Source organism: Palaemon carinicauda, chromosome 32, assembly GCF_036898095.1.
Source record: "Palaemon carinicauda isolate YSFRI2023 chromosome 32, ASM3689809v2, whole genome shotgun sequence".
NCBI lineage: Eukaryota > Metazoa > Arthropoda > Malacostraca > Decapoda > Palaemonidae > Palaemon > Palaemon carinicauda.
Genome location: NC_090756.1, coordinates 26,729,294 through 26,742,488, shown reverse-complemented (window position 1 = coordinate 26,742,488; position 13,195 = coordinate 26,729,294). Strand labels below are relative to the sequence as shown.

Here is a 13,195-nt window from a genome sequence, read left to right as displayed (position 1 = left end):
AGTGGTGGTAGAGGGCAGTAGTCGGATGTAGAACGGCACCTCGTAGTATCGGGGGATATTGAGGAAGGAGAGGACTAATTGGTAAGGGACCTCTAATAGTGGTTCTAACACGCCCCAGTTACTATACCGGCACTCTGTAAGGGTGAGCGAGCTGGGTATATTCCTGGCATTCCATGCAACTTTTTCTCTGGTATATTTAGCAGTATTTATACCTTAGAAATGGTGCTATAAGGAGCATTTCACGGAGCAACACAGGTCCCTCGCCCAGAAATAGATTTTTCCTTTGTCAAAATTTTTTTTTATCAAAATCCCTTTATCAGTACGGGGGTGCATTCTCCAATAGGCCTATAGGCCTTGTAGGATCATAAAAACATTGCAGTGTTACATTTATAATTGAATTTGATTGGATGGTAAACCACTCATAGCTTATACCAATGTAGACCCTCACAACTTTAGCTAGCTTTCTTACCTAACGTTAGCATACCGGAAAAGTAAAACATTTATTGGGATTGTAGGTTTATTAATACATGAATACAATATATGATACAGGTAATGCAATGTGGTGAAAGATGATATACAAACTTTGTGATCTATAAATAGTAGTACAAAGGCATAGTTACAAGTATGCCGTGGTTAAATACCTCTAGAATCTTCCGACATACACTTGGTGGCCCACGTCTTTCTCTTATATTACAAGAGAGAGGAAATGTACAAATAATTTGTTAACCCTTTTACCCCCAGGCTATTTGGAAATTTCCAACCCTTAACCCCCAAGGGGTTATTTTTTTCCCAGCATATTTTTTTTAAATTGCTCTAACAGCCTCAATTTTTGTCATAGAGAGGTCAGGTTGGTCTCATTCTCTTGGAAAATGCCTGAATTTTCTCAAAAAATTATCAAAAATATGAAAAAAAAAATTTTTTATAGCATTTTTTTGCAAGGACGTACCGGTACGTCCATGGGGGTAAAGGGATGGCTTTTGTGAAACGTACCAGTACGTCCTTTGGGGGTAAAAGGGTTAATAGAGTAAGGCTTTTTTGGAAGAGTATTCACATAATTGTATGACACCTGAAGTAATTCAAATCTTACTTAGACTATGCCGATGTAATCTCTTGTCTCTGAATCTAAATGAAAAGAAAAAATTCAGGAAAATTATGAAAAACCAGTGGGTTATAGAATGTCTTTTGGCATCCCATTTGTGTTGTCACAAACCGGTATGTACTAGTGTATAATCAAGGAATTAAGTTTTGATACTGCTAGCGTTGGTTAACTAAATAAAAATTTTGAATTACTTCATAATTGTATTTAAAATCAGTAGTAGGTCAGGAATTTTCTTAATTTGCTGATTGATAACATCATGAAATATTTACTTCATACTTCGTATTAAACAATATTTAATCATTAGCCGACAGATTGACGTATAAGGAGAATATTACCTAGTAATATTGCCTTCTGTACCAACTCGCTAGTCGGGTAGCCGTGATCACAGTATGCCACACTCAAGTACAGTATAGTATAGTACTCTACGTATATACAAGATTGTTGTATTAAAATATTGTGCGTATACAGTACGTGAACGAGTCAAAACACTAGGGTTTATTAAAATATAAAATGAGAATCCATGCAATTCGTTAATCTAAAATCATTCACCACATTTACATACAGATAAGGAAGATCATTTTGGTACATATCTTTTGTTTTTTAATATCGCTTAATACTTAATTATAAAAACGCTTGGATAATTAACTCCAAACCAATTGCGTGTGCGTACTTTCTCGGGTCTCAAAGCCAAAGGAAACTTTTAAAGTAGCTAATCATTTCTTTGAGTCTTGAGACCAAGAAAGACATTTGATAGAACTTTGAAAAATAATTATCAGTAAATGGCACCTACCTTTAGACGTTCGCAATACAGGACGTACATGATCTTCATAACTGCGATTACAAATAGTTCAATACAAAAATATACAGCTCAAATTACATATATTTAAAATACATTTTACATTCAGGTTAGCAAGAATATAATGAAGTAGAAATATATTATACGAACACAAAATAACTATGTACAAAGAACGCCGTACGCTGTACAATCACGCACGGATTGAAGCCTGCCTCGTAAAACGTAGGATCCGTCCACTAATCTAGAGTGGAATGTATAAAGAAAAGTATATAAAGAAACAGATCCCTTTAAATGATAATAGATTTTTCATTCCGTATAAAGGCCTTTTCAAATATGAATTTTCTTAATTTTATACAGAAATTAATTTAAGTACACATCCCCTTTGTGAAAATTGAGAACTGTATATACATTTTTACCTAACACCTAAGAATAAGACAATGATAAACAGTATTTACAAGTGTGCCGTTGGGATTCACGATTGTAATTCATTACAAGGTCATGGCCTCTTTAGTCTAGCACTGGAGTTTTGCCTTTTTGTAGTTATGTCTAAAATAAATTTGAGCAAATCATAATAAAAAAAAACTACATGTATCTATTGAAAAGTTATAAAAGTAAAGGACTTGTCAAAAAAATAATGTTGTTTAGCTCATATCTATCTGTTTTAAGTCCCATCATTACTTTGGTTATACCAACTTACTATAATGGTTTGTTTATACGTACGTACAGTACGTCATTAAAACCCGCAAATGGTACAGCATTTGTCAAAATTTAGATTTTTAGATTATACAACCTTTGTCACATTCTAACAGATATCCAAATAACTTTGAATTTATTGAAATATAAAATTAAGAGAGAAATTGACAGACTATATTTCTCCCGTCTGCCCACCCTCGTAAAATTTTATACGTTCGGTACTCTTGTCTGTGTTGATTGCAACTGGAGTACAGCGGTTTATTGGTAATAATACATTATCATTTAGATTATAATCAAATTTATAATTCTGCTACATACTTTGTATATATTTTACTTGGACTGGTTATAGTCGACGTAAACGCGAACCACTTCTCCGGAATATTTGCGCTGCGAAGGGAGGTAATAGAAATCGGGGGTCATTTCTTGCATTGCAGTGTTGTACGAGGGCAGGGATGAAGTGGTCGATCCCCGTGGGAGGGAGTAAGTTGCCCTGGGGTCGGGTCGAACCTGGGGTGCGTTCTTGGGACGCTGCAGAGAACGCGTGTCTCCTCCGTAACCCGCGGGATGCGACATGTGCCCGTTCGGGGTTCCGTTGTACCCTCCGCTCGCGTGCCCGTTGGTCCGGCCGTAAGATCCGTGATTTCCGTGATTTCCGTGATTGCCGTTCGGCCGCAGGGTTCCGTTGTGTCCTTGTCGGCGGGCGTTGACGCCGTTCTCTTCGGTTTCGAAGGTTTCGTACGCGTAATTCATATTGCCCTGACTATAATCCTTCCAGCCCGAATTTGTTATTAAACGTTCCTGGTGAGAAATTTAAAGCTGTGAATTATTGTCGTAACTTTAACTTACAGTATATATATCAAGTCAAATTATCTTTCATTGGGGATTTGTCAAAATATTTTTCAAAAAACCATTGGAACAAAATTCTTTATATCATGTTTAAGACAACTTTAAATATTTGAAATTGAAAAGAAATTTTTTTTTTTTATTAAGAATTCATCAGATATTCAAAATTAGTATCACAACATTTAAAAGTAACTTGTATTTTTCCTACCCATACAAACCTAAGACCTTTGATAGAAATAAGTCATCATTGAAGCTGGTATAGCAGTTTAAACTTTTAACTGGTAGTAGTGGTAATACTGTAGTTGTAGTAGTAATAGTAGTTGGAGGGTTTTACAGACTATTAAACACACAAACAAAGCCACTCCAACACCTAGAAAATTAACGTAGACCTCACACATCTCGAACTGTCTACCTAACCGCACCAGGACTTCTCACTGCTGGGAGGAAAGATGCTGGTGACTGGTACAATGCACGAACATACGATACCGGGATCTAAGCGATGTCAGGTAGGGCAGCCGATCGAGACTAAGTCTACCCCAAAGCCAAAGCAAAGTCCTTCAAAAGAAGGCAACCGTGCTTACCCCCATACAAATGGGAAAAAAAAGGGATTTTGACGTAGGAAAAATCTATTTTTGGGTGAGATAGCCATGTCGTCCTGATGGAAGTTCCCTCCGGCAGCTTCCTACTGTATAATATTTCTGCGATTGATATTAAAAGAGAATTACCGTCAGGTATCACGGGGTTCTAACCCCCGGAACAACTATCCGAAGATATCGTGTATAAACAGGGACGTATCCTAAGATAACCATAGATATCTGCACCCCGAATAGACCTCACCCAGTCTAATCCTCTAAGGGGAAGGATAAGTAAGAAGCTGTTACATATCCTATCACCTTTCGGTGCTCCCGTACAACCCTGCCGCTTCATTCCACATCGCAGCGGAGCTGCTGTGATATAGAAGCCTCCAACGAGCAAAGGGGTGGGAGAAAAAAAGCACATTTATTGAAATAGAAGGTCATGGGAAGGAAAGGTTTCAGGTTTGTCTAGTTAAGAAAAATACAAGTTTTTAAAATTTGTGATTTCTTCCTACACCTAATGCAAACCGACCTTAAATAGATGACTTGTCCCATGGAAGAAGTCCCTAAAACCAATCTAGTTGGTTTACTAACCCGGAAAATGTTAATGCACTCCTGTCAACCTTCTAACAACCCAAGTACCATGTCGCAGGTGTTAGGTTAGGTCCATAAAGATATGGTTTCTGATTGTATGGTCATCAAAACAGGGTTGCATACATTTCCTCCATCTTTCCAGTCGTCTAGGAGGATGGGTGAGACGTTACAGTACTAAATTTGTACGTGAGGAAAAGTTATCGAGTTGTCAGTCTCGCCTATACAAAACTGGATGCCACCTGGTGTGTGGCACTTGGGAAGTGTAAAGGTAACCTGAAACTGAAATTGTCCACAGAGTATTGAGTAATCGGTAAACCAGGTAATGTGGTGGAAGGACTGAGATATCTAGAGGTAACTGGAACTGCAAAGCAGCTTACTGGAAGATATTCTAGAGCTGAAGAGCCATATAATGGAGGTTCTGGATCAACCGGAAGGCGAACGGGTTCTTCGATGCCATACCCGAAGTGTAAGATCCTACTCAGTGTCCCTGGTGATTGTGTCTGGCAGAATATTTGTCTTGTTGAGGTGGATCTTGCGTACAGCTCTATCACGTTCTCAGCTGCTTAACCTAGTTGACCAGTCACAAAGGATCTGTTGTAAAATAATACCCCTTTGCTTGCAGACATAACTCATGAAGGGGAAATAGTTCTTCATCACTACCGTATGATTTATTAAACCCATTGGGAAGATGGCAAAAACATTGCATGGACTTCCAGTAAGTTTAAAAAGGTGTTTTGCTTCCGTGAACTACTTTCCTGAGTGTTCATGTACTCCAGGTGTGCTTCCAATCCCCTCGTATTCATCTGAAAAAGTAGCACACTTGGGGGTGGAGTTCAAAAGGAACTCCCCCGAAGAATCAACCACCAAGCCCAATCATCCCATGTTTCCTATTCCACTGAAAACGGAAGGTGAAGAAATTGCTGTCTGCTTACCAATGATGTTTCCAACAACCATGAAGCAATCGCTGGTGTGGAAGCTCAAGCAGAATGAGTTCCCAATGACGAGAAGAGTCTTAAGACGTTGTTAGAGCCCAACCAGAAGTTCCTGGTTATGTTCTCTGCTTTTGCCGAACTGAATGTTCAGTACGTTATCACATATTCAGTCCTCTATTTCTGCCTGGCCATTTGGCCAGGTAACCAACTGAACCCAATTACCAGATCGTGGCAAAAAACAATCGTCAAGAAAACCACAGAGGCGAGTCTCGATCAAGTAGGAACCCGAAATACAAACGTGAATGCCCTGGCATTGTACTGAAAACCAAAGCCTTGAGGTCGAGGAAGGGGTAATTCTGTAGAACTGAGGGAAATGAATCTACATATATGTATCCTTCAGGTTTACTGAGTGCGAGAAGTCTTCTTCCTAATGCCATACTGGTACAGTATTTACCATCTTTCTTCTAAATGGAAAGGGCAGTCACCGGGCCCCAGTCGACTTCTCCATCAGAAGATTTGACTGTAAAGACATGGAGAATTTTCGGTAAAACTTTTGAGTGCATTCCTCTCAGTCATGTTCCTTAGGGATCCAAAGGCCAATTGGTAAACTGGCTGTAGCTTCAGAAAGGTCCTTACTTTTTGCCTATTTATGAATGCTGAGTTCTGGTTGGGTGTGAAGTACTGTACATGACTGCATCCAACCAAAGATTAAATAATAGGCTGCTAAGCTGATCCAGGAAGAGACTGAGCCCGAGAACTTGCCCGAGTTTTCTATTCGATCCCTGTTGTCAGTGTTGCAATCGCTGAATCGACATACAGTGGTGCTGGTGTCGCTCAAGCTTCTCGTTATGTCCCAGTGCAGGAGAGGGACGATGGTGCTCGTATTTCGTATTGTACGAGTACTACTGTTGGTAGCAGGACTGTAAACTCCTTTTCCTCGTACCAACAACTCTTCTCAGGTAAAGGACTACGCCTCCCACATAACCATGCAGAGCGATCGGTCAATGTCTTGTGAGATTCAGCCCTATTGGTCATCCTGTGCATAGATTATTTCTTCCTCATCTGGAGTCACAACTGAAGATTTAATTATAGTCTCTGAAAATCTGCAACTGGCAAAGGGGATCAGCAGTAACAGCATATGCTAATATCTCTGGCATACAAGAATTCTGACAACCAATGTTTCTTCTCACTATAGGACAACTCTCTGCTTTCCTCCCAGTATGAAACCCTTTCTGAGTGTCCAGACACCTCTCGTGTTGAGTGCCTCAGTGTTTCTTCCCTGTTTGGGATACCTTTTGGCACTGGCTCGTGAAGGGAGGTTTCTGGTAACGTACTGTCTCTCTCCATATGACTCCTATCTATTGGACTTCTGGACTTCTTCGACGATGTCTTTCTACTCCTTCTAGAAGTTGAAGCAAAGATTCTGTAAAGATGAGGCAAGATAGAAGAGAGAACTTGATCTTCGTTTTCTCCGGAGTTGTGTCAGGCCGATGACTATACTCTCGCAGGGAAAGAGGCCACAACAGCACGACCAGGTGATACCTCCTTAGAGCCTTTGGGGCTTGCCACTGAAGGAAATCCTCTTCTTCCTTAGGGTCACATTATAATCCTCGTATAGTCACACGCTCGAGGGATAGACCAGCAGCTGAAATGCCATCTGACAGGAAGAAGTATGTTAGATATTGGCGGTAAAATAGAACACTGTCAAACAATTACAATTATGAAGGAACACTTATCCTTGGCTTCTTCCATTAATATTCAAAGAACATGACTGTCTGTAAGACAATTCACTCAATCTGAAAGAAAAAGCAACACATGAGGACACCTTAAAATATGTCTGTATTCTCCGGCAGCCAAAGTCAAAGTGAAGGCTATGCTACTACAACTGCCTCATTAAAAGTTTAAAACAGACATTACAGCTTCACTGAAGTTATACTCCTATTAAAGTTCAAAGGTCTGTATCAAGTGTAGGAACAATTTGATTTTTAAAGAATTATGGAAAGTTGATTTTACGATAAGTTTTCATTGAAGATTTTTTTTTTTGGTAATTTGGCCAAAATTTTCATTATACTGTATTATATCTATAAAAATTTAATCTTACCATTATCTATTAAAATTATCAATGTAATATATTACAGTTCTATTTTGAGTTTTAAAATGGGATATAATAGACAAAAAATGTATTGAAAATGAAGAAAACAAGCATGAGAATGATACTGTCTGATGGAAATATCTCGATGTCATCTTGGTAAACTAAAGGCAAAATTAAACTGAAGCGGCAGCAGCTGTACATTTGCATAAAAAGCAGCAAGCTTCTTAACATAAAATTCACACATTATTTTACTGTTTGAAAGAAACACGAAGGGAAAATACAAAGGAGTTGTACCACTGCATCCCTTATTTTTACGATATTTTACTCGAAGTACATTCTCTCAAATCTGGAAGTATTAAAATTTGGGTAGTTTGTAGCGCTACGGCCAAGCGTCCTAATTTGCTTATTATCGCTCCGACTGTTATCTTGTATAGAATAAAAACGTTTGGAAATGGTCTACGGATCTTAAATATGTGCTTAAACGCACACTTTTATGTTTTTTGCCGAAAACCCTAAATTACCTGAAAATTTGTGGCTTGAGTTCTTACTCTGGCCACGAATCTTCTCGCTCCCGTAGTAGGTAAGGGGGGGGGGGGGTCCGGGGGGGCGAAGCCCCCCTGGGTAAGGATACGGCTTTTAGCATAGGTTAGGTGGGTTTTTTAAGTTAGCTTCTTCCGCCAAAATCGTTTTTAGAACGACGGCCACAGTTCAGAATATTCCAGTTTTCTACGAACTCGATTTTAGAATGACAGCCACAGTCCACCCCACTTTATAATATTCCCATTTTCTATGAATGAAAACGGATCTGGCCGTCACCCTACAAAGGCTCCTAAAATTTTACTCATAATACATTCTCTCAAATCTGGAAGTATTAAGGGATTTTGACGAAGGAAAAATCTATTTCTGGGAAGAGACCTGTGACGCCCGGTGAAAGAAGTCCTTCTTTACACTTTTCTGATATAAATCTTCCAAATATACCAGAGAAAGATAAAAGCATGGAATGCAGAGGTTACTACCCTCGCGCGAGCACCTCGTGGGTGTCGTGTATACAACAGGGGCGTGTGAAAACCACTATTCACAGGCTGTCTTCCATTTAGATAACTCCTTCATCAAAGGGAAGGGCCGTAACAGAGGCCCTAGAGAACAAAGACAGATTCTGAATAACTTTAGTAGTGAGTTTGTCTCATGTTTCTGTGGACGTGGAGGAAGAGTTTTAGTACTAGAATGAAATTTTTACTTTACTTTAGTTACAATGCAATTCTTTTTTCCAACTTTTAACAGTTACACTATATATTGAAAACACATTCTTTTTTATTGATAACTCAAGCCAGCGACAGAAATAGAATTTTTTAAATAAAGATTAATATTTCTATGAGTATCTTCTGGAGGAGCATCTGCTTCTCTTTCGTGGAAGTTCAGATTTATCAAAGTTTACCCCCTAGATTTTAGAAAAAAAATTCCCATTTTCTTTCCTTACAACAGCTCATCCCTCTGATAAAGGGATGCGACATCTAGTGGTAAATAGCAAGGAGCAAATTTCTCTGTCTTTTCAGTCTGTGTCACAGCGGTCCGACTAACTACCCCTCCTCCAGATTGTTTAAAATTTAGTGCTTTTCATCATCATCTCCTACGCCTAATGACGTACAACTCCATACAACTCTACTCCTTCCAGGTAAAATTCATTTCAACAAAGCTTTAAATTTGGAAAAGGTTCAGTCGACCATCATTCAAATGCTCCAATATATAAAAAAATAATTTACAATATTTATATGGTTCTAAAAATCTACATCATAACTACAGTACTGTACAGTACTCCAAATTATATCTACTTGTTTAGTTTATCTACAGGTGATTTATGTAGTGGATGTCTACAGTATACTATTTGGATACATGAACTATTATACTGTAGTCATTTAAAAAAATTTCACAAGAATAATCTAGGCTTCCATAATTAATTTCTACATATTTAAAATCGTAATTTTATACAATTATAACCTATTATTCCTTTTCTATTTTGTATTTATTATTTTATTCAAATATCAAATTTCAATTTTTGTTAATTCATTTTCTGAAGTTTGTTCACTCTTAGTATCGAAGATCCACAGTGTAACCTATAAAATATTCTGTTTATTTTTCTATTTCTTATGTGAGCAGTTATTACTATAGATAACTATATACCAAAGAGGTGAATTGATTACATTCTAATCTTATTCCTAACGCAACCCTGAAGACGCGTAAAATTTCTAAAAAACGCTTTATCATTTTGTCTAGCCATACTTCAACTCTGGTTGCATACAAGTACTTAAATAATGTACAAATAGTATATAGTATAAGTATGTAAGTAACGATAGTATATAATAATAGTATAAATAAATAAACATGTAATAGTATATAAGTAATAAATATTAATAAATTTTCATCGTCAACAGGTAATCATATGCAGCCGAGATGAACGTTCGGACTGGATCACGTCGTTAGGAATAAGACGAACATGCTCTACTAAACATGTTGAGGAACAAGGCTAATATAATAATTTAAATAATTCTAGAATATTAATCCATCAACTTCTCAGATTTCTTTAATTATCAACTTAATAATTATTATTTAATATCTTAAGTGTCCTTTGTTACTTATGTTGCTTATTGAATAGCAAGAGCCCCAAAGCATCTGAGAAGTTGAGGGATTAATAATGTCTCCCGATTTACGAGAACGTACGTCACTTCCACATGACTGAATATCGTTATTTGTGCTTCTCCCAAAATCCTATAGTGTGAAGGAATGCAAGTGGTACGGTAAGCTAACTAAACTTGCTTTAGAGCAAGACGTGACGAAGCATTGAGGGGAAGTTTAAAGGTTTCCGTGGCTTTGATGCACGAGGTCTTCGACCCAACTTATAACTGGTTGTGAAAAACATAAGTATTATAATAAAATTTATTATTCAGATACTTGCCTGGGAGTCCTTATGCTTTGGCCATCAAAGCAACTGACTTCACGACCTTTAAAAGAAGAAATTTCTACCACTCTCTCTCTCTCAGTTTACCCAATAGGCGGCGTAACTGGGCGAATACGTAACTGACCCTCATATCATAAAGAATTTTACATAATCGTAGCCATTATAAACCTCCACATCTTATAATAAAAATATTGTGCGACATCACTTAAAGTGGGGAGGAGATAGGGAATTAAATGACTGTCAGGTGATGACTTAAATAATAGGGGCTTGGGAGGACCCTGTTAGGAGGGGGGAAGATTGAGACGGAGGCATTAGATGGCAAGATAAGGAGAGGGGGAGACAGGATAGAGAGGGGAAGAAAATTATTTTTTGTTAAAGGTCAGGTAGCCGGGGGTTTCGACGGTCAAAGCACGAGGTCTACCAGATAAGTACATAAACAATCTACCTGTGCACTTAGGGACGGGAATGCGTCAAACGTGTCTTCTACTGCAGGGGGACTGTGTGATGGGTACAAGGGCAAGACCTCACAACTACCGTACACTTTATATTTACCACCATCCATCACCATACCTTAACATTACAGCTCTTCCCATGCTTGTCTGAAAATGGCTAGAATTAATCTGGCACAGTGCCAGGAGACTCAGTGTAAAGAGGACTCCCGGTTTTCACCGGGGTAGAGGCTTGAGAAAGTACCACAGACGACCTGTACCCGCTCTGTGGGGACATCGGGTACGCCGGTGGGGGCTCCACCTCGGCATCTACTAACCCCACTTGGCTACCTGATGGTGATACAGCACCGCCACCCGCACCATAGCCACCATTCAGCATTCCAGTCTCAGGCGACGGTTCCACCTACACGGGGTACCAGACATAGAAGAACCAAGAACCCCCAAAAAAGGGACAGCCAGAGAAAGGTTAACAGCGTTAGCACTGCGGTACATTTTGAGATCTTTTTAAAATACAGTGGTATGTTTGATAAAGTCTTCAATTTAAAGAACTGTTAGTATAGCAAAAAAATTATCAAAATTTATCTTTTTTTTTATCTACGTTTTTTGATAACATGCATTAAAGCGTGATGCAAATTACTCTAAGGATTTTGTTTCAAAGAGATTGAAGGCTTTAGGAAAAACATCATAGCAGATGAAAGAAAGGTATAAAGATTTACTCTAATAAATATGAGATATTTATTTTTAAAGGAATGAAGGTAAAAAGAGTCTACATATTGCACTATAAGACCTGTCCCTACAAACTAAGTAAAGTCCATTGTCATAACTTTCTTTTAAACATGCTTATAAATACCACCCCTAAGTATACTGAATATAATTCCAAAGCATTTTCACTAGCCAATGAATACATCAAGACTGATTTGATAACTTAAGAAAGGTAAAAGCCTGCATCTTGAATCATGCATTTTGCTTTAACTTAAAGCAAGCGAATCACCAAAAGCTCAACTCGTAAGTTTAATCTTAGATTCGTATCGTCTGTTGGATTAGTCGGAGAAAAGGTCATTCATTTATTCTAATGCTACAACTATACAGCATTACAAAGGGGAATTTAATGTTCTGTCACATTCTGTCTCCGTGCAAAAAGATGTTTTCACCGTCTCCTTCAGCGTGAAAAAATATCATTTGTATATATATTTCAGAATAAATATCACCATGATTACAATGATTTTCTATCTCCTTACCTCCATATGTCTTAACCCTTTTACCCACAATGGACGTACTGGTACGTTTCACAAAACTCATCCCTTTACCCCCATGGACGTACAGGTACGTCCTTGCAAAAAACCGCTATTTACATTTTGTTTTGCATATTTTTTATAACTTTATGAGAAACTTCAGGCATTTTCCAAAAGAATGAGACCAACCTGACCTCTCTATGACGAAAATTAAGGCTGTTAGAGCAATTCAAAAAATATATATTGCAAAATGTGCTTGAAAAAGAAAATGACTGGGGGTTAAGGGTTGGAAAGTTCAAAATAGCTTGGGGGTAAAAGCGTTAACATGGATATTAGAAGCATATTAGAAACATGGCCATTTCGCGAGGGAAATTACATGTCATTTTATGTAACCAAACTCTAAAAAACATAAAAAATATTCTAATTGTTCTTAGCCTTGAAGAGAAATAATTTTGGCAATTATTTATTATTTTTATGTACAACTTCCAAACAATTCTCTTCTCTTATTTGAGCTATGTGCTTTAACCAAAATTTCAAATACAGTACTGTATTGTAATATATATTTGGTTCTTTCAAATGATGCAGCCATAGTATGTGAAGCAAAGTTTGTAACATAATAAATTGATATTCATAATTTAATCGCAAGTAACCTTTAAAAAATTATTTAGCCGAAAATTTGGCAAAGTTTGTAACATAATAAATTAATATTCATAATTTAATCGCAAGTAGCCTTTAAAAAATTATTTAGCCCAAAATTTGGCAAAGATTTCAATATGTTTACGTTCTACTGTTGCAAAATTTAACCAAATTTGACTTGCAAACAATTTACGTTACAAACAGCTTCTTGGAACCTAATTAAGTTCGAAAGTTGAGGACATTTTGATGCGAAAGTCCATAATTCCAAGCTGAGCTTGTGAACCCCTTAAAACTTATTAAG

At 37.7% G+C, this 13,195-nt stretch overlaps 1 protein-coding gene across 1 annotated transcript in view; it reads right to left on the bottom strand.

The window, feature by feature from the left end:
• Nucleotides 1–1,283: 1,283 nt before the first annotated feature.
• LOC137625546 (uncharacterized) overlaps nucleotides 1,284–13,195 on the bottom strand; it is a 75,658-nt gene continuing 63,746 nt past the window's right edge. The window contains exon 24 of the mRNA XM_068356454.1: nucleotides 1,284–3,386. Within this exon, the coding sequence (XP_068212555.1) occupies nucleotides 2,919–3,386 (468 nt within the window). The 3' untranslated portion in view covers nucleotides 1,284–2,918. The remainder of the gene's footprint in view (nucleotides 3,387–13,195) is intronic.